We start from the raw sequence: 22,318 nt of genomic DNA on the forward strand, positions 1-22,318 counted from the left end.
CCCCCCCCCCCCCCCGCCAGCCGGGCAAAGTCAAAAGTAGTAAAATAAAAAGAAATGGTGATTAACCCAGATGAGTGTAACCTGGATTGAAACACAGTTGCAAACTCTTCTTTTGCTTCAATTAGGGCAAAGGACAGTTGTTGTGACAGATAATGAGAGCACAGCAGCAGCCAGAATAGCTAGGGAGAAGTCTCACAGACACAGAATGGGAGGGGTGGCTTCCGGAATCCTGAATCCTGGTTTCCTTTAATTAGTGTGCATTACTTAGACTGAAGCAGCTGGAGTCATCCTAGGCTCCAGACATGCTGTGGGCACTGGCATTGTCTTTCCTAGGCTCCAGGGCATGTTATCGGCACTGGCTATTGTGTTTTCAGTGACAGAGGATAAAAGACTTGGGAAGCATAAAACTTAAACTGACCCTAAAATGAAGTTTATTTTTCAGTTTAAAAATATAGCTTAAATGAAGTTATATATAAATTAAGAGTAGGTGTCTTCTATCCCTTATTAATTTTTATTATTCAAACTTATGAAAAGTGGCAGCATTCTACCCTCTCGCTTAGACATTTTGTTCCGTCCAAAGAAGAAATCTATGCCACTCTTACAAGTGTATTAAAATGTATTGTTTCACACTGCGTGAACGTGGGCTCTCCCACTGCAAGAGAGTTTGTCTGTGAAATTCAACCTGTTTGCCCTCACCACCTCTTCCCAGCCATCCTGTATTTGTTTGAAGGCCTCTTTGGTAGGGAACAAGTGAACTGGGCCTTTACTTTAGCGGTAAAATTCATTTACTCTGAAGCCAAATATGCTAATAAAATATTTTAATTAGCTTTCATTGGCAATGCCAATAACTGATATATTCATGTGGTTCCCTCTAGTGGTTAACTTCATGTGGAAATTCTGTCTTGTTCCAAAGAACACTGGTTTACGTGTTTTCTCTGACAAATGTCATACGGCTGTTCGCTCCTCCTACCCAGCTGTTTGGTCTTAGCCTTTGTTGCCTTGGCAGCAATGGCCAACAGGAAAGAAGCAATTTCTTTTAGCTTGGTGCCCATAGAGACCACAGCAAATGCTTCCTTTGATATAGGGTGCTTGTGAGGAAGATATTAATTGGAATTTTAATGTTTGATTTGCTTTAATAACCATCCACTGGTCAGTCATATACTTAAAACGTTGTGCTGGATGTTGTAGAGACTGAGGGGAGGTTCCTGATACAGGGGTCCAGTCCTGATGCATGACTTCATCTTCCAATAGATGCTCGTGAAAACAGCCGATTCCATAGTGTTTTGCACAGTCGACAAAACTGTATCTGCAAAGATTCCTCTGGTTAAATAAAAATATTTTTGATTTCTTAAATAGAGAGTATAAATAAAAGACAAAAATTCCCTGTCTGTATTATAATTTAGTAGGCTTTAAAAAAGGCTAAGAGAAAAATAGACCCTTGGTTAAAAAAAAAAGCAATAGGCCATAATACTGGTCAACACCTTTAATCCCAGCCCAGTCCTCAGGAGAAAATCAGAGTTATGTTCATCTCTGTAAATTCAAGGCCAGCCTGGTCTACATAGTGGATTCCAAGTCAACCAGCACAACACAGCGAGAGCATGTTTAAAAGATAGAAATTAATGAAAACAAAACAGGAACCATTAATCTTCACAGAAGATAAGAAGAGTAAATTCTCCTATAAGGTGGTTAAAATCAGATATTAAAGTGGTATTTTGTTGTTTTTTTTTGTTTTTGTTTTTGTCTTTTTTTAAAAAAAAAAAGCTATATTTTCTTCAACACACTATTTGCCTTAGTTAGTGTTAATATTTCTGTGACAAAACACTATGACCCAAACAACTTGGGGAAGAAAGGGTGTTTCTGGATTTCAGTTCCATATCACTGCTCATTGTGGAAAGAAGTTAGGGCAAGAATTCAAACAGGGCAGGGACTTGAAGGAAGGAGCTGGTGCAGAAACCATGGAGGGGTTCTGCTTACTGGCTTGCTCCTCATGGCTTGCTCAGCCTGCTTTCTTACAGAACCTAGGACCACCAGCCCACAGATGGCACAACCCACAGTTACCTGGCTCCTCCCACATCAGACATTAATTAAGAAAGTGCCCTACAAGCCCGTCTACAGCTCACTTTAGGAAGGCTTGTAGGGCATTTTGTCAGTTGAGGTTCCATCCTCAGATGACAGGAGCCTGCTTATATATAAACTAGGCAGCACACTACTGTTGAGGAACATAACTTAAAGTGTCACCTTCTTATTAGAGGTTACAAAGTTTCCTAAAGAACAGCTGCAAACATTGCATCCGTGTCCTAACACACACTGTACAAGCAGTAAGTACAACAGGTCTCGCTCAGGTTAGAGCTGCTTAGAGAGCAGATCCTCAGACTCACACTTCGCTCTCCCCTCCCACATTTATCTAGACAGTACGGCTTCTGGCTTCACATTGGGTATAGGTCTTTGGGAAACTGGAATGTCTACTTTTGACTCTGGCAAAGCCAGATCTGAGAGAGAGAGAGAGAGAGAGAGAGAGAGAGAGAGAGAGAGAGAGAGAGAGAGAAAAGAGCTTTGCTTCCAACTCAGCATAGCTAACTCTGTGAGAATTCAATAATTTGTGGTTGTGGTAGAATTAAATGGTTACTAATTTAATGGGGAGGCAGCTAGAAGCTCCTTGGGCTTTTATGGAATGGAACACGGTGAGGTTCCCAATCCCTACTCCAGCAGGATTTTCAAACAATGAGACTCTGAGAAGCTGTAAAAGAGGAGGGGCCAACTTCTTGGGGGACCAAGCTTCCTGACCACTCTCATTAGCTCAGGAAGGAAGGTTGAGTGATACGTACTCTCTGGAGGGGCTCATATAATCGACGCCCATCTGAGTTGTTCATTTAAATGTATTACATTTCTGAAGTACAGCTGAAATGCAAATTGGCATGACCAGACAGAAGAGTGTGGGAAATAATGGTTTGAATGTACTCCCGAGTATGGCATATGCTGTGTAAGAAATGTATATTCTTGTCTCTTTCCAGAAGGCTCCATAACTAGAATGTGTTTCTTTTCTTATTAAGAGAACACCAATATTCACAGGAACTTGATGGGATTAAGGGGTCCAAAGCATTTTCCTATAAATGAGAATCCTCCAAGTACAATTCCTTGGCTCATCCTGTAAGAAACAGAGCATTGTGTATGATCCATATAAAAGTTGGTGCTCCTGATTAACCAATCACCATCTGACAGCAGGACTTTCTCCTCTTCCAGGGATCATGATGTACAGCCATCCTTATCCAGGGGTGCAAGACCAGGAACAAGCCACGTAAGCCACATCTCTTGCCTTGGCACGACTCCTTTCTCACGGGCAAAGCTGAGCTTCTGTATAATGTGCAGTAATTGGAAATCACAGTGATATCCAAATGAATGTCAATCTAGGATTGCTGGTAACATAAGTCACTGGCCGGGATAAAGGGAAGCCTCTGGGAGGGTGTGGAGAAGGGCTGCCAAGTGGGGCTTGTTGACTGCAGCTTCACTGAGTCTGTGGCTTTGATGAGTCAAGTGCACACGTACTCCATCATTTTGACTTCCCTGCGAAGCATTTAAGTACGGTTTCTTTGCTCAAGATCTATATATGCCTTACATACTCTGTAACCCCTGGAGACCGAGGCTTTTCTATCAAACATCCCCAGCCAATTCAGTTGCACTGGCGCTACATTTATTCCAGGGTCACAGCAGAGTCGTGTCAAAGATAGTATCTGGCTGCCTTGCAGGAAGCCTTATTTGTGTCACAGCTGGCTCTTGTACTGTTTTGTTGATAGTCTTAGCCATGAATCTTCCTGAAAGGAGAAGAGTTCCAAAAACTTATGTGTCCTTTCCTCTCCCTATTGCTCATGATAGAATCAGCAGTTTAATCGATATTTTAGTGGCGCTGTCCATCCTGATGGGCTACTCTGTCACCACCGCCAGCTTTGTCACCTACATTGTCAGGGAGCATCAGACCAAAGCCAAGCAATTGCAACACATTTCCGGCATCGGTGTGACGTGCTACTGGGTGACAAATTTCATCTATGACATGGTGAGTAACATTTGTCATCGCCAGAAAGACAGGATCAATTTGAACAGACGTCGACCGGCTTTACATTCAAGTGCGATTTGCTTTAATTATTCAAATTACTACTGCAAGGACAGCAAATTAAGAAAAATCAATCAAGTCTGGCTTATAGCCATCGATGGGTTGGAGGGAAAAGAAACTTGCCTCCGCTTATCTCTGAAATATCGGATTCCCAGAGTGCACGTTAACACGCAGATTCCTGGGCCCCTCTCCAGGTCTGTTCAATCTGTATCTTGGGAAATGGAGTGTGGCAAGATTGCATTTCAAACAACATCCCCCAGGTGATTTTTAAACACACTGAAGTCTGAGAACCACTACTGCGGCAAAATAGAAGCCTATCAGCATTTTACTTCGTTGCACCAAATAATCAAGCTTATAAATATTTGATCAACTAATAGTGAAAAATTCCAAGTAGTAGCTTCCACTGAATGCCACACGGGAGAAGACTGCCGGAGACAAGGAAGGATGTATTCCTTTCATAGCACTCTCCTTTATGTGAAGAGCTCCCCAAGTTCAGATGATCAGTCTTGACTCCCAATGTACCCATGTTGGCCAAGAGCCCAGATAAGTGTGCATTTGCCCATGATTGCGGCTATTGTCTGAGCTGTTGTCACGATCGTTGGCTTGAAGCGTTGGAGAGTAATTAACCACAGATCCATTTTGTTAATGCATCCAGTGAGCTCTGAAATGTGCTTGTTGTAGAAGCCAAGTCTAAAAGAATGGTAATGACTGCTCTGGACTTTATGGGAGCTTAAATGTTAAGGAAGGTTCAGTGTGTGCCCCATGAAGGATTGGTACTGGAATCCTGTTGTCTGAATACTGATGCTCATTGCAGTTCACAAAATTCCTCTGACCACGACCTTCAAATTGTGGCACCAGTGCCTACACTGCGTGCTTCTTGTTGTAAACTCTTCAACCTTTAATGTCTGTACTTGTCAACAGAATACTGAGGGATTTGTTCATGTACCTGTGATTTCAAGAATTTGGGAGAACTGTTGCCCTGCTGGTTTTCATGGGATGCCTAACCCTGATAACTGAACCTCAGAAAGCAGCCGTGTGAGAGAGAAGCAGCATGAAATGAAATCAATACTTTAAGGACCGACTCTAATGTCAAGGATCCTGGCTTCTTACCCGTCTCCCAGAGCCTCTGTAACTGAATGATCCCAAGTCCTAAGTCTTGAGGCGGGAACACCAGGGGTTTCTTGTATATCTATATAGATGGAAACTGCCTTGACCTCATATCAGAGAAGACAAATTCTAAAGTGAAATAATGTAAAATAAGTTGAATGTTACATGCAACAGGAAGATAAATAGAAATTCATTCCTTCGGAGTTTTTCTGGGCCAACTTACCGCAGTTTTAAATTAGATGACTTATTGATTTAAAACGAATGCTCACCATATAGTAAACATTGTTTTTGTCTATATCCATAGGTCTTCTACTTGGTGCCTGTAGCATTTTCAATCGGTGTCATTGCAATTTTCAAGCTACCTGCCTTCTACAGTGAAAACAATCTAGGGGCTGTATCACTTCTCCTTTTGCTGTTTGGGTAAGTTGCTGATTAAGCAATGAAAAAAGAATTAACAGAAGTAAGCACTCCAAGATACATAGGACCTTAGTCTCATTAGCAAATTTACAGTTGTCTTGGGGTCATTTAATGTGAGGGATGACCAGCAATATATTACATTGCTAGTCCACAGTCTGTAAGTACCATATTGCTGAAAATTAATGTTATCATTAACAGGCATGACTGGGTACCACATATTGCACCAACTTACACACAGAATCTAAATTGCATGTAAAATGGACATTTTAGAATGACCAGAAACATATGAATGTGTATGGGTATTGCCTATATATGGCTTTATAAAATATGTGTAAGTTTATTTCTCTTTATTTTATTTGTCTTTTAGAGATGCCTATGGGCATACATACTGTTGTTTCTGTATTAGAGTAATACAGGTTGTGTAATGTAACTAACATTCAATGGAAAAGCTGATTATACTGTAAAAGCGTGGGTAATATCTTTTAGTTAAAATCTGGGGCAACTATAGGGCCTTTCTGTCTCTAGATCTATTAAAAACTACATGTGCTCATCTTTGCTCAACCTAGACCACCTGTCTTCTAACCAGTCTTGACTGCCTAGCAACCTACAATGATGTCATTATCTTTCCTCTCTTTTAAATGATAAGATTTATTCAGGTTGAACTCCGATTTCTGAGCAACAGAAATCTTGCCCGGACAGGGTAACACTGTTCCCTGCAGAGGATTAATTTATAGTTGTGATGATGGGAAGCTATCTGAGGTTTTTTTTAGAGATAGGTTTCTTGCTGTCATTTTCAAAAACATCTTTGAGGATCCTTTGTCAAGATGAGGGATGGAATAGAGACCTAGCTCCAGGGCTTCGCCACTCATCACTCACGTTTGCTTTTCCTGTGAAAACCTGTCTGAGTTTTATTTTATTGTCTCACAGAGCAGAATAACCAAGGCATAATTCTAACTTTTAGTATTATTATCCTACAGCTATGCAACATTTTCTTGGATGTATTTGCTGGCTGGTCTCTTCCATGAAACAGGAATGGCCTTCATCACTTATGTCTGTGTCAACCTGTTCTTCGGCATCAATTCCATTGTCTCCTTGTCGGTGGTGTACTTTCTTTCCAAGGAAAAGCCTAACGATCCGGTAAGGTCCTCCATTTGTCAGTTAAACGTCAGCAAATGAACCAGAGGCCTTAGTACATTCCATACGGAAAGATTTTCTTTATTCTGTATTTAAATAGAAAAGGATATCATTTGATTTTATTAAATTTAGGAAAGAAGAAACTATATCTTAAAAAATTAAGCTCTATCTAGGCTAATGCTTTTTATTGTATTACTGAGTGTTAATAATACTGACTTTTTCTAGGGCTTGAGTAAACCGATAGATATGAAATCGATAGATGGTATGGCACCAATTGGTCAGTTAAGCATTTTACTCACTAACAAAGTTCTCAGCTGCAGTGGTGATAAGAATGGCTTGGTTATATGACGTGAGTTAGGATTCATTTGAACACTCATAGAGGAAAAACCCAGTCCATTCCCTTTCAATCACGTATTGGAATCTACTTCATTGTAAGCATCACTCTCCATCCAGAGCTAACAATTATGATTAGTGAAAGAGAAGCACTAACAGTGCCAGGCAATTGTACAGAAAAGAATAGAGAGGAAATGAAGAGAGGTGAGGAACAGACAAGGACACTCCAGGGGGAGGAAGGGAAATCAAGAGGTGGAAGTCCTTGGTCTCAAGTGTGAATAATGTGAAAACGAGCCATTTGCGCCTCTTTGATATCCTGATATCCGTTGTCTCTTCTACCTCAGTTCACCTTGTCAGTCTCTCCCCAGGAAAGATTCGCCAAGGCTGCAAGCTTTCCTGAGCCCTCTCTCACTCTCTCACTCAAGAACCCCCTGATGCTGTTCTGCATCCCTTCGTTCCTGCCGGGCTTACCTCCCTCTAATCTAATGCAAATGACTTTGCCTCCAGGATTGGGTCTGATACCTTTGGCCACTTCGAGAAAAACATTTTTTTTACTTGTATTTTGATGACAAATTCTGCCATTTGTACAGCAAATGGAATATGCACTTCTGCCTTGCCTGAGAAGTAATTGCCAATCTGCTCAGGCTTCCCCATCTGTCTTCATCTGGTTTTAAATCTTTGTCAAGGGGCTGGAGAGATGGCTCAGTGGTTAAGGGCACTGACTGCTCTTCCAGAGGTCCTGAGTTCAATTCCCAGCAACCACATGGTGGCTCACAACCATCTGTAATGAGATCTGGCGCCCTCCACTGGCGTGTGGGCATACATGGAGGCAGAATGTTGTATACATAATAAATAAATAAATAAATCCTTAAAAAATTTTTTTTGTCAAGTTGTTGGAATCCTAAAACTAAATTTTGTTATTTCTCTTCTTTCAGACTCTAGAACTCATTTCTGAAACCCTCAAACGAATATTCCTGATATTCCCTCAGTTCTGTTTTGGCTACGGTTTGATTGAGCTCTCGCAGCAGCAGGCAGTTCTGGATTTCTTAAAGGCATACGGTGTGGACTATCCAAGTGAAACCTTTGAAATGGATAAACTAGGCGCAATGTTCGTGGCTTTGGTCTCTCAGGGCACCATGTTTTTCCTGTTGCGCCTACTAATCAATGAGTGGCTGATAAAGAAGCTCAGGTAAGCCACCTGTAAACAGCATTTGCCCTCCGTGATATTAGAGTCAGAATGTTCAGGGATGAGCAGTAACATGAGAAAATCAACATTAAAACCTTTTAACACAAGGTAGCATGATGTCATTCATTTAACTGTAGTATATAATTGTCCTAGTAAACAGCCTTTATATGGGTCTGTAAATGTAGTAGAAAGGCCCACTTGTTTGTTTCCAGCTGCCAAGAACTGAAATAATCACACAGAAACCATATTATTTGCGGTACTGTTTGGCCAATAGCTTAAGCATATTTCTGGCTAACTCTTATATCCTAAACTAACCCATCTCCATTAATCTGTGTATAGCCACGTGACCATGGCTTGCTGGCAAAGTTTCAGAATGTCTGTCTCTAGCAGTGGCTCCATGGCTTCTCTCTCACTCTACCTTATTTCTCCCAGCATTCAGTTTAGTTTTCCCTGCCTAGCTCTGTTCTGCTAAGCCACTGGTCAAAACAAATTTTTTATTGTGAATACCAATGGCATTCACAGCATATAGAGGGGAATCCCAAATCATGTAAGTGTTTGTTTGGAATAAAAGACAAAATTAAATAAGCATAGCTGTTAACTAAAGTTAAGAGTCAGTGATGGAGAGAGGATATGAATATAAACAGAAGTATCAAGTAAAGGAAGATAAAAAGGAAACCTTGAAGGTCAGAAGTGAAGCAGGTTTGAGTGTGTAGCATGGGCAGTGAGTCTCAAAAGTGAGGGCTGGGATGAAGTGATGAGAACATCAAAAAAGGGACACAGATGAATATATTCGCTCCAATCCACACTGCCTTCCTGGGTAGTGTTCCAACAGATAATACCACAAACCCAGACTTGCACATGCAAAGTTATTAACCATATTGACCATTTCTAATAATGACAGAGTGGAAACAACCAGCGTTCCATTATTTAGGGATTGCTTAATTTATATACATACATTTGTAAGTGTAACACTATTGAGCCATTAGGAAGAATGATCCAGGGGCTGGGGAGGTGAAGAAGAATGCTTGCTATGTAAGCATGAGGACCTGAGTTCAGATGCCTAGGACTTGCATGAAAAGCTGACTGTATGCCAGTAAATATAACCGCACCATTGTTGGACACACGGTGAGACAGATAGATCCCTAGGGCATGCTGGCCATCCACTCTAACCAAAGCTGCAAACCTTGGCTTCACTGAGAGACTCTGCCTCAAAGGATAAGGTGTAGAGTGATGAAAGAGCAGGATACTCAACATCTTTTTCTGCGTAAGTGTGCATGGTCAAGTGTACTTGCACATATATGATCAAAAACGCACACAAATTAGAACATGCACACAGAGAAGGAATGATCCAATTATCTATGTAATATCTGTTCTAATATTTATTAAATAAAAGTAAAAGGTTAAGAAATGAATATGATATATTACCATGTGAGTTACAAACAAGTTTACCTTCTTATAGTAGGTTATCTTTATTGTCAGTATTGTTTGTATATTGATTGCTTTTCATATTCTATTTTCTAGTACCATTTGGACTTTAATATATACCTATATTACCTATTTAAAATAAAGATCTGGTTTGGACTTTATCTGAGAAACTAATGGCAATCTAATAATAGCTAGTAACCAGAGAACACTGTGATTGCATGATGGGTTAACAGGTATAATTTTGTCAGAGCAGTGCAGACTGGAATGCAAGAGTCAGAGACACAAAAGTAGTTGAGGTTACTGATAAGACTGAAGCTTATCATAGAGATAGAAACAGGCAGAAAAATAGTCCATGACCGAGAGTTCCAAGGCATTTTTAATGTTTGGAGACTGATTGCATGAGTGGGCTTTAGATTAGATTTTAGTTGAGAGATTAGCTGTAAACAGAATACAGAATAAGTAACACTTGAATTATAGATGATCTTAAGAGGAAAGACCTGCCGATTGACAGCAGTACCGAGCTGGGTTCTAGTTCCCTCCCCTTGAAAAAATAAGGAAAGAAAGGAGAATATTGTTGAGTATATATCTCACTTTAAACTTATCACAGTAAACAGGAGGAGGAAGGTGGGATGGAGAAAGAAAAGGAGCAAGAGAAAAAAGAAGGGAGGAGTGAAGGGGAGGGAGCAGTAGACAGTTGTTATAGTGATAAGGTGATGGATGATCTTGGGCTTATATCTGTTGAGTTTAATAAAGATTCTGAACTCCTGGTTAGAAGCTGACTTTCAGACATCCATCTCATTGTTACTGAAATTAGTATTTGGAATTTTAACAGTGGATCTTAAGCATTTTACACATGGAAAGTAAACACTGTGGAAAGAGCACCACTGTTGCCACTTCAGTCGTTTAAACAGGATAACATAGCAAATGTAAGAGCAGCCTTACAGTAGGCAGCATGCTCCAAGAGGGGTGAGAGCATTGAAATTTGCAGGCTGAGTGGCGTCATTTCAGAATCTATTGCATAAAATCACTGGGTTTGGTTTTTAGGCTCTTCTTCAGGAAATTTGTATCCTCACCTACCATGGAGACAGTAGATGAAGACGAAGACGTACGGGCTGAGAGATTGAGAGTTGAAAGTGGTGCTGCTGAGTTTGACCTGGTCCAACTCCATCGTCTCACGAAGACCTACCAGCTTATCCACAAAAAGATAATAGCTGTTAATAACATTAGTCTTGGGATACCCGCTGGAGAGGTAGGGACCATGGTTTTAGTCTTCTAGTAATAGAAAACTCAAGCCCCGAGTATCTGTGTGTGTGTGTGTGTGTGTGTGTGTGTGGTGTGTGTGTGTGTGTGTGTGTGTGTGTGTGTGTGTGTGTGTGTGTGTGCTGTATAAATCTTTGGTTTTGTTGTCAGGGAAGATTCACCCCCAGAACACAGCAAGTCCTAAGTGCCTGTTTCCACTGTTGCTGTCTCTGGGATGGACCATTGGCAGGACTCTCATCCTTGAGGATGCTCTCTGACATCTCTCATTCAAAGTCCTTCAGAAATACAGCTATTCTCAGAGGGACATCTTAGCATGAATTCACTTCTATTCTTAAGTTTTCCACCGACATGAACTTGAGGTAGCTTTGCAAGAGGAAAAAGAATATGGCTGCCTCTTTTTAGTTTGCTGAGCAGAGCTGAAGAGTGCAGGCATCAATTCATTCAGTGACATAAATTATTTCATCAGTGGCTCTTTCAGCAATGTTGTGATTTTGTGTAAAGTATGTGAAATCTATAACTGTAATTAATTCTTTGAGTTAGCACATCTTACTTGAGGGGTAGTTTATCATGTCACATAAGGGGTACCACAGCACAGATAAAGCAGAGTGTCTCTATCTACAGGTTTTCTGGTGCTTAGAGGAAAGAGAGCACATAATACGCCCCCCCCCATTTTTTTTAGAAGAGAAACTCCTCCCAAATGCCAGTAGAGCAGTATATTATCCAGATACAATTCTAATGATATATTCTTCCCGGGAAGGTGTCTCGCCCAGGGAGGAGGAGGAAGTTACAATAGCAGCATGTCTCTATAGCTCACATCTGTTTTCTTTCTCTCCCCGTCTCAGTGCTTTGGTCTCCTCGGTGTGAACGGAGCAGGGAAAACTACTATATTTAAGATGCTGACTGGAGACGTAATTCCTTCGAGTGGGAACATCCTGATCAGGAACAAGAGCGGGTACAAATGGATACTTATACTTACCGAGCACAGCACAGTTTTAACAAGCTTTTATGTAGTTTCATGGTTGCATCATGAAGTCTTTGTGACCTAAGGAGGGGAACCACTAAAGTGACTGAAGTTCATTCTAAACCTTAACTATGACTCTGGTAGTAAGAGTTTTCCCTCTTTTATCAAAATTCTCTCTATATTAACAAAGACAAAGTGACTAACCCAATACTAGTGACCCACTGTTAGAATCTCATGTGTGCTGATTGTCTCCATTTAGATCCCTGGGTCACGTGGACTCTCACAGCTCATTGGTTGGCTACTGCCCTCAGGAGGATGCCTTGGATGACCTGGTAACTGTGGAAGAACACTTGTATTTCTACGCTAGGGTGCATGGAATTCCAGAGAAAGACATCAAAGAAGTGAGTACACATACGGAAAGCAGCTTACTCTGAAGACCGCTGCTATCTCTACCCCTTCTCTCACGGTATGCCTGGAAAAGCCAATGCGCCATGCAGGAAACCCCTTCTAACCAGTGACCCAACTAGGCTTGATTGTATATTCTGTATCCAAACTTGCCTAAGCGCGTGGCTTTGGAAGCGCCTTGGCCTTACTTTGTTCAGCTCTCTTAGTAAGTAGATATTCACACCGTGTTTGACTCCAAGTTGAACCTTGATTGGTGATGTTAGTAATTGTTTAACTGTTCAAATAAATGTTGGTATACATGATTCTCTGCAACATCTCCAAGTGAAATAGAAGAGCTTCCATTTCTACTTCTTTTTATTTATTCTTTATTTTTTACTTATCACCGCATGGGATTGAACTCAAGGCTTCATACATGCGGAGTATATAACCTACCACTAAGTTGTAATATCAACTTTGACTTTTATTCTGTAACTCTGTATACCACTGCAACAATTTATTATTTGTAATGACTGACTAAACACTTGAGGGGCATTCCTTTGTTCTTCCAGTTCCGGAGAATTGATGGGAATCTCCAACTAGGATTTCATCATTTGTTAGGGTTGCTTTATTGCAGAAATAACTGCAAGAATCCAGGGTTCCTAATGCATGGCAGTTTTGATAGCAGGTCAGTTTTCAATAGCCTTAAAGTCTTTCTGACAACTCACAGCTCTGTAAAAACTAAGGATGAAGTGGGATGGCAATCAACAGGAAACCAGCCTTTGAACTCCTCTGCCTTAGGTCTCTGGCTTTTAAGCATTGTAGGAGAATGCTGGAGTAACAGCATAAGGTAGTCTGTAATTGTAAGCACATACAAACATTTGAAAATGCACCTCCAGGGAATTGTTTTTCTCTTTTTGATGAAGTGTTGATGTATAATCAATCTTTTAAAGATGAAAATGAAATCTGTGTTGAATTTAAATATTTTCATTTCTTCCAGACCTGTATTCTCCCCTAGAAACATTTCTTTGCACTGGCATGTTTTGGTGCCTTAAGGTCTTGACTCAGGGGTGGGTTGCCTAATTCCTCTTCTTCTTATCCACAGACAGTTCATAAACTTCTTAGGAGACTTCACTTGATGCCCTACAAGGACAGATCTACCTCCATGTGCAGTTATGGCACAAAAAGAAAGCTGTCCACTGCCCTGGCCTTAATAGGGAAACCATCCATCCTCCTGCTGGTAAGCGAGGCATTGGAAATCAAACTATAAAGGATCAGAGCAAGATATCCGGGCTTGTGTTGAATAGTTGTTCCACCGGCAGCGCCACCAGCATCTCGTGAAGTCTCACTGTGTGCCAATCACTGTCAAAGACTACGACATAACGAGAATTTGTATTAACAAATAAGTTATGATCGTGACAGTGTCCTCAGAAAAACAGATGTGTCTGAAGCAGTGGCGCAGGAGACTCCAGAGAAAGCACTCAGCGTGTGATTGGGAAATAGCTCCAAAAAACTCAGGGGTTCAAATATGTTATAGAAGAGGTTCAGATTTAATTCCCACTTATTGATGAAATCATCTTCCTGTTAGGTCCTGATCAATTGAACTAGCAGTGTCCAATTTTTTTTACTGTGGAAAGAGGTGCATTTCAGAACAGTGTTGTGCTACAACTATATTCCTTTGTAGCTTAAAAATGTGAAGTTATGGAAAAAACACTGTGTTACTTCATATGCATTTGGTAAAGGATCAAAAAATACATTCCACATTTATATTTGGTTCAGAGCTGCAAAATTTAATTGATCACCTGAAAATGCAAATTGCCCACACTAGTGATATAGTATTCTGCTCCCGAGGCCCACCAAAGCAAAAGGGCCTTTATTCCAGAGAAATAAACGTGTCCCTATTTTGGAAGATTGCCTTCATTCAAGAACCTCTGAGTTTAAAAAGAACTTTAACTGCATGCAGCAAAACCCAGCTATAAATCAGCACATTATTCCAGGGATTAAGTCACACAGTGGATCCAATCATTTAAGCTGCCTAGACAGACCATATTTCCAGAATACCGGAAGCTTCTAATGCATTACATCGCTGCCAGTCAGTGTTTATAATGGAAGTCTATTGTGTAAGCATCCCTTAAGCTGAACAAAGCAATCCTGGGGCCCCCTTGTGAGATAATAGATGAAGAGCCGTTTGCATGAAAAAGTACCATGTAAATGCATGTAGTAATGAGCTGAGGAAACACAGGCTACAAGCCGAAGGCCCTGCCGTATGAATACACTGCATATTCATTACATTTTCTCCATAAAATAGAAGCAGTGACAATACCTCCTTTGTCATCTCCTCAAAGTAGCTCTCACCGCTTTATTTAGATTCAGCATACTGCTATGCATGATAAACTTCTGGTGACCTCATTTAATCCATTGCACATACGTTTTGAAAATTTTTATTTAATTGTGGCCTATAATTTTTTTCATTTATCCACCCGTTGGGATCCATTACTACTTGTTTACATTATCTGTTATTTCATTTTAAAAAGTCTCTTCTGTCTGAATCTATAGAAGTCTCATTGACTTTGAAGACTATTGTGGATTTTTCCACTTTGGCGACTTCTACAAATCTCATTTTTATTTTCCCAAAGAGTCTTAAATTTCAATTAATAACAAAACACTAAAAATACATGCAGAGCTTAGTCACTGAGACGTCAAGTCGTGTTGTCTTCTGCTTCGCATGGCACAGGATCGCTGGCAGCCACAATCCCACTTGCAGGGGGAAGATGGCAATCTCGTCGATGGAGCTTCAAATACATATGTGAGAACGTAGAATTAAATGTAAAAAACTCTGCTCCTCTGGTAATTGAAGTAGATTTTTTTTTCAAGGAAAGTTAAGAGGCGGATGTCAAGTAACAGGATGTCAGCTTCACCGAAACACTTCTTTAAACAGACTGACAATTTTAAATACTTAATTGTGAGATTTTGACAGCAGCAGAAAAAATCTTATTATGTCTAAAACATATACATGTATAAAACAAGTTAGTCACAGGACCTCAAAAAGTACTTTCTGCTCCCAGGGAGTTGAGAAGTGGTGACTCTTATATAGAGCCTCATCAAACATTATTTGATACATTTTTTTTTTCTGCTAACTCTCTATTAAGGACGAGCCGAGCTCTGGGATGGATCCCAAGTCAAAACGACACCTCTGGAGGATCATTTCAGAAGAGGTGCAGAACAAGTGCTCTGTCATCCTCACATCTCACAGGTAAACCGAGTCAGGGCCCTGGGGATTCTGATGTGACACATATAGAACATGAGTACTCATCAGTGCTCAGAGTATTTTCTTTTTAATTGTGTGTGTGTGTGTGTGTGTGTGTGTGTGTGTGTGTGAGAGAGAGAGAGAGAGAGAGAGAGAGAGAGAGAGAGAGAGAGAGAGAGAGATGTGTGTGTGTAGAGGTCAGAGGGCAACTTGAGAAAGTCATGAGGGTCTCACAGAGCAGACTCAGGTAGTTAGGTTGGAAGCAGGTGCCTTTATCAACTGAGCCCTCCCATCAGCGCATTTGGAGTATTGCATGTTTGTAGTGAGTCAAGACTGGGTTTCACAGTGAGGATAGTGTGGTAGGACAGGGCATAGGGTCTCAGCAGACATTTTTACTGTGAAGCTCTCATGACTTATCCTTGTTTATTGTTCCCAACTGCCTTTCAAACGGTTTCACACTCCTTAGTCTCCTCCTCACGCAATACCCCCTCTTATTAGTCAGGCTGAGTGCCTCTTGGCTCTGCACCCCCTCACCGGATGTTCTGTCTCCATGCATTTCTTTATGTATGTTTTCTTCTTGAAGTAGTCACCACCAACTCCTTGCAGGTCCTCACCTCGTCAGTCCACCCACACTGCTCTCTATCACAGCATAGCCCTCTGTCTCTACGAAGACAAGGAAGCATTTTATCTATGCCTCTTTGACGACATTGGCCTATTGTTACGATTTGGATTAAGTTCACCTTTCATTATAACGATCGCAAAGCAGAAAATAATTAGATGTGTTTATTCTGAGAGTTGTGTGTATGCCAACATGGAGCCTGTCACCCTGAAGCTAATCATTGTACTCCCATGGACTTCTGCATGGCTTGAACAGGGTGATAACTGGGACTCCCTCTAGGTATCATCACCCAGAAAACGAGAAAGCTTGTCATCAGGTACAAACCCCAAACAAAGCCAACTGGAGTATGAGATAGCAAGGAAGATGCTCTGGGTGGTTTTGGAAAAATGTAGGTTTTGAGTTAGAGCTTGTGTGAGCTGGGAAGGACTGTTGGGTTGGACAGTAGAAGTGGTCTAGACAGGAGAGATGGCCTTGAGTGTAAGAGGACAGGAATAAACCCCGTCTGAACATGCTTACTTTATATTTCAAGACTTTTTTTTTGTTCTTTCTCAAGAGAGAGTTCTTGTCATTTTGTTTGTGAGTCTAGTCTATCCTTCAATAGCTTAACCTTCAACAGCTTAACCTTAAACTAGTTACAAGTATGCTTACCACTTTAGCCCGATTTCTGTGTCCTGGATGTTAGTAGTAATCTGCCTTCTCTTTTAGTATGGAAGAATGTGAAGCCCTTTGCACCCGGCTGGCCATTATGGTGAACGGAAGGTTCCAGTGCATTGGATCTTTGCAGCACATAAAGAGCAGGTAACCAATAGATACGGTTTTGCACACTGTGTAGGGGAATTGTTCCAGCAGTTACACCTGTGCTTACCCCAGTCTTTACTGTGCAATGGATAGAAAACCTGAGAAGACTCTCCTCATTGCAAGTAATCATTAACCCACCTAAAATTTAAATTATTTTATTAAAGGTTTCTTGTATTTTTAGTTAACAACCTCTGAGTCTTAGAAAGTTTGAAGCTCCTCATAGTCATAATAATAAATCATTTACAACTAAAATACTCCCAGGAAGTAGTTTCACGAGTATCCCCAATAACAAATTAGATGTGACAAGTACGTGAAGGCATAGAGTTTTTAATCTACCATGTTTGTTTGCCATTTGCTCAAGCTCTCTGTAAGCTATTTAACATTTTCACCACATTCAAAGCCTTTGACTCAAGAATACACTGGGAAAAGATGCAAAAATATGATATTAGCATCACATTAAAATTAAATTATTAATTTATATTCCCAAGTTATGTATATATGTATGGGTGTGTGTGAATCCCTAAACTACAGCATGATACTTTATATATTTCCATACAGAAACTTAATTGTCTTATCAAAATAGTATCATGTGAGATAAAGACAAAATGATGACAGAGGTATTGAGTTGCTTGCAGGGTGTCATAACTTGTACATGAACTCTGCTCTTAGCATAGTTAACACCAGGATACTGATTGACTGCATCCTTAGTGTTGGGACCCCAGCGTCTTTAACCTTCGTGACTGACATCAAATCTCCAATGTCCTGCCTCTCAAGACCTTGATCTAACTTAGAAAGAATTTAACTCCAAAAGTTGACATCTATCATTGTCACTTGACGACTGTCAAAGGAAACCAAGATTGTGTGCTTTCATTCCAGTGTTGCTTTTGCCCCAAGATTCTGGAACAGTTAGAGATAGAAATTAAAAACAAACAAAAAATAAAACATGGCATTGAACTGTCCAGTTTGCAGCATGCGCTGAACTTTTAAAGCAAAATGAGTCTTTATATATGATAAGGGGCTGTAATGGTCAGCCTGGGACATATTTCATTATCTAGAATTCCAAAGGAGCTATTTTGGCAAAATGTAATTCACACTGTATTTTTGCACTTTTAGGTTTGGACGTGGATTTACTGTCAAGGTTCACTTGAAAAATAATAAAGTGAGCATGGAAAACCTCACAAGGTTTATGCAGCTGCACTTTCCAAAAACATACTTAAAAGTAAGTGATATTTCTGCCTTTTGACTTTGACTGGCTTTTCGAGTAATAACAAAGTGGATGTTTGCTATTTCCTAGTGGATCACAGTGTTGTTATTCATCCTAACCCATTAGTTCAAGATGTCAACTTTATACAAATAAATAAAGCCTCCAGATTATATAATGTTGTAGGTATTTTAAATTAATGTAGTTATTTTATACCTGCATATTAATTTCTTCCTTACAAAGTCTTTATAATCTACTGAATTTGTTTTCAAGATGTATACATTGCCAGCTTAATAATCACATACACACATTAGGGAGCCAAGGATTGACAGGCATTATATGACCAACGACATTACTTACAGAAAAAAAAATAGTGGACTCAGAATTCTTCAGCTAGGAGATTTTTATCTGCTTTGTTCCTCTCCTTTGAAAAATAAGCCCACAAAGGTCTGAGCAATCCTCTGCTCCCAAAATGATTGAAGTGTCTTAAAGCTGGTTCCTTCTTGCTTATGCAGTAAAACCGGCCAGATGGACACACAGGGATATGCACATTTGTGTCTCACATATTTAATGTACTTGGCAGAGAAATCATCAGAATAACATCTTTGACAGACAGGTCATTTGTACACATTGAGGATGACAAATAATTGTTGTTAAAAGGAAATCAAATAGAATAATGAAAAGAAATTGGAAAGCTGAGAGTTGAGCCTGACCGTGTGGAGGAGATATCTAAGGAGTCATGTAAGGACTCCGAACTTCGTTGATCTTATTTGTAAGCAAGACTAAACACCTACTTTACACAACAGGGGTTGAAAATGTCTGGTGTCTTCACAAACTGTAGGGCATGATATTAATGTGAGCGGATATTAGATAGCAAAGGAACACATTATTAAAATAATTGTTTTACCTTCATAAAATATTTTGTCTCAGCCTCCCCAAGTCTCGAATCATTTCTCTAGGAATATTAGCTTTCAAGTTTCTTGTCGAAGCCCATCTTTCTTCTACAAATGGTGTTCGTCTCACACAAGGAGTCAGTTGCTTGGTTGTAATGTTCATTTACTGAGTCAAGATTCCATTTTCCCTGGTGTGTGCCTCCTGGGACAAAAGCTACCCAAAGTAAATGAGCTGATGATAAAGGCCATTTCTCCCCAAGAGAGTACCTTTATACTTTTGCAATAATGTCTATATCTCTTCAAATGGAAGATACCTGTGCTGATCAGAATTAAACATGCAAGACAATCAAATTACAGGGACAGGGTCAATGAACATAAAAAGTTATCGGGGGGGGGCAGGTTCCAGACAAGGAGGGGAGAAAGAGAAAGTCTGGAAAGTAAGCTGAGACACACCAACTAGATAGTGCTACAAACACTGCAGAAGTAGATTCTGCAACGAGACAACATCTGACCAAGCTAGCATTCAGCTTCTCTAGCTGCTTTGTGGCAGAATGAATCAGCACGTCTGGTTCCTAGGCTTCCAAGGAGCCTGCTGCCTTAACTCATTTGTGGAGGAAGGAGCATCAATTCAGTTGTGTGAAGGGAGCTCACAGAGAGGAAAGGTCAACGTTCCTTAAGTTCCCATCTTAAAGAGAGATGCGTTAAAGAAAAACACACCCCCCCAAAAAAAAAAAAACAAACTAGGCAAAACATTAAGAAGAGCGGGTGTTAGAGACACTCCAAGAAAACGGCATTAGGTTATGAAGTACACGATCCTAGTGGTTAAAGCCTAAGAACTGAAAAGCCTTGTGAGGTTTTAAGGTGAGTCGAGAAAAGTAGGCAATGGTTTCTAGACAACTTCAACACTACTGAAGCCTAGCATTCCTAAACTCATATCAGCTGAACAGCGAATCAGTTAAAACTGACCCTCAAGATGAGCATATGGGATGCATCCTACAGGGTCCCCCGGCCCCCAGATGAGATGGTAACTTTTGAAATGCTCATGGGGCCAGGATGCTTTGAAATTTTCATTAACTTTCTGATTTCTTTTCTCTCTGATGTCCATAAAACTTCTCATTTCATCTCTATAAGCTGCTAGTTTCAAAATATGCCCATTATTTACACCGTGGCACTGTTTCTCCCAGGGAACAACTTCCATCATTTTCCCCAGCTGTCCATAAAGTGAAATCTGATCAAGTCGATGTTACCTTGCCATTGTCAAACAGGTCTTTCCCTTTGGTTCCTGCAGGATCAGCATCTTAGCATGCTAGAATACCATGTGCCGGTCACAGCAGGAGGAGTAGCAAACATTTTTGACCTTCTGGAAACCAACAAGACTGCTTTAAATATCACAAATTTCCTCGTGAGCCAGACCACTCTGGAAGAGGTAACATGCATGCCATAATCCATAGCAAGTGTCACACATTAGTTATTATGCATCCTGCTTATTTCTTTTTAATGACATTTAATTTACTTTTAATTAAGTCAGTATCTAATCTTGCACCTGAAAACCTTAGCAAAGAGCCTAATTTATTTCTAACTGCATTTGAGATATTAAAAAATAGATATGAAAAGCATTCGTAGCTATTTTTAGTGGAGAAATGAAGTTATTTTTTACAGTGTAAATGACATCTACTTCCATAGATGTTTACGTGTGCATGGAAGCAGGAACCATTCTCGTCACCTCCGAAATAATTAACTGTTAATGCTTCCTCTTCTTCCTTCTGGGTGGGTTTCATAACGAAGGTTTCCATTACTCAGTGTCCTGAATTAGCGTGTACGGGACGAGAGACCGAGAGTGTACAGACCCTCCCTTACATTCATTAAATTCACACACTTCATACAGCAAACGGAGAATTTCTTTCTCTTCCTTACACATCTTAATTACCTTTCCACTCCAGAGTGGAAGGCAGCTCCCTAAGTCATCCACCCACAATCTCTCCACTGAGTGTTATACAGCTCAGCCAACGCAACGAACAAAAAAATAAACTTTATGCTTGACTTTGAAGTAAGTTGGAGAGTAAGACAATGGATTGTCCTGCATTTTATGGATCAATGTTTTATAGGGACTTAAGTCAATTATGGTTTTGCTAACACTGAAGACTTACTTATTCTTAGACATTTGACCAACATTGAGCAACATGAATAGGAAAACTAGATCCTCAGTGACATTGAGATCAATTTTACAATTAATAAGTTTAATGATTTTAATCACATAAAAAGGTCTTCCTGCTAGATAATTGGCAAACTTAACATAATGGGAGTTTTTTGCACAAATTTTATTCTGTGTATTACCTGCTGAAACTAGTGAATTCTCTCTTGATATTTCTATTTAAACATTTGATAGGGGATCAGGCTGGGATCCTTATCATATGTGATGAAGGTTTCAGTGGGGATCATGTGGATTATAGATGCATGGCTATAGATGCTTAACCATAGATTTAAATTTAGACTATGGCAAAAATGTAGTCATAGTCACAGAAACGAGCATACATTTTAAAGTCTAGTTGAAGTTGGCTGAATAAATGGACTTCTAGGGAGGATGCGCATGCAAGCCTATGAGCATGTCCTAAAGAAATCTTTTCTTAAGTTTAAGTGTGTGAGAGGAAAAAAGGGAGGTAGTGAATGAGGGAAAGCAAGAGAGAGTGGAATGGAGAGAGAGGCAGAGAGAGATGAGGGGAAGAGAGAGAGAGAGGAGAGAGAGAGAGAGAGAGAGAGAGAGAGAGAGAGAGAGAGAGAGAGAGAGAGAGAAAGCCTTATTTCTTTTATTTACCTGGCACTAATGTCTTTCATTCCCTTAAAAAACTCAGGTTTTCATCAACTTTGCCAAAGACCAAAAATCCTATGAAAATGTCGATACCAGCAGCCATGGTTCCTCCATAAGCGTTGACTCACAGGATGGCCAGAGAGAGTCTTAGCAGCTGCAGCAGCAGATTCAACTTCAGCAAATGCCTGATGGATGCCTTTCCAAGAGGACACCATTTTTAAAACATCTCTTCCTTTAAAAGTGTTATGCTGCACACAAGTGCACAGCATGAGACTGACAAATTAAAATGGATACCAGCAAATGTTATTGCTCCCGAAACGATTGCCTTGTACTCAACACAGTGAGCATGCAATGTTTATGCGGGTGATCCTTAGGCAAACGGTCAACCTCACGATGGATGTCTTAATTTATTACTTTCAATAAAAGGGCAGCTTAAAAAAACATG

At 40.2% G+C, this 22,318-nt stretch overlaps 1 protein-coding gene across 1 annotated transcript in view; it reads left to right on the forward strand.

Moving 5' to 3' along the window:
* Positions 1-22,024, forward strand: part of Abca12 (ATP binding cassette subfamily A member 12) — a 161,768-nt gene extending 139,744 nt beyond the window's left edge. Inside the window, 14 exon segments of the mRNA XM_050154267.1 lie at positions 3,241-3,295; positions 3,871-4,048; positions 5,517-5,632; positions 6,607-6,766; positions 8,032-8,285; positions 10,752-10,956; positions 11,810-11,919; positions 12,188-12,329; positions 13,415-13,549; positions 15,459-15,562; positions 16,881-16,973; positions 18,087-18,192; positions 20,356-20,493; positions 21,917-22,024. Of these exon segments, the coding sequence (XP_050010224.1) occupies positions 3,241-3,295; positions 3,871-4,048; positions 5,517-5,632; positions 6,607-6,766; positions 8,032-8,285; positions 10,752-10,956; positions 11,810-11,919; positions 12,188-12,329; positions 13,415-13,549; positions 15,459-15,562; positions 16,881-16,973; positions 18,087-18,192; positions 20,356-20,493; positions 21,917-22,024 (1,904 nt within the window).
* The last annotated feature ends 294 nt before the right edge of the window (positions 22,025-22,318 follow it).

This window comes from Alexandromys fortis, unplaced genomic scaffold (assembly GCF_014885135.2).
Source record: "Alexandromys fortis isolate MF-2015 unplaced genomic scaffold, M_Fortis_MF-2015_v1.1 scaffold_40, whole genome shotgun sequence".
Classification (NCBI taxonomy): domain Eukaryota; kingdom Metazoa; phylum Chordata; class Mammalia; order Rodentia; family Cricetidae; genus Alexandromys; species Alexandromys fortis.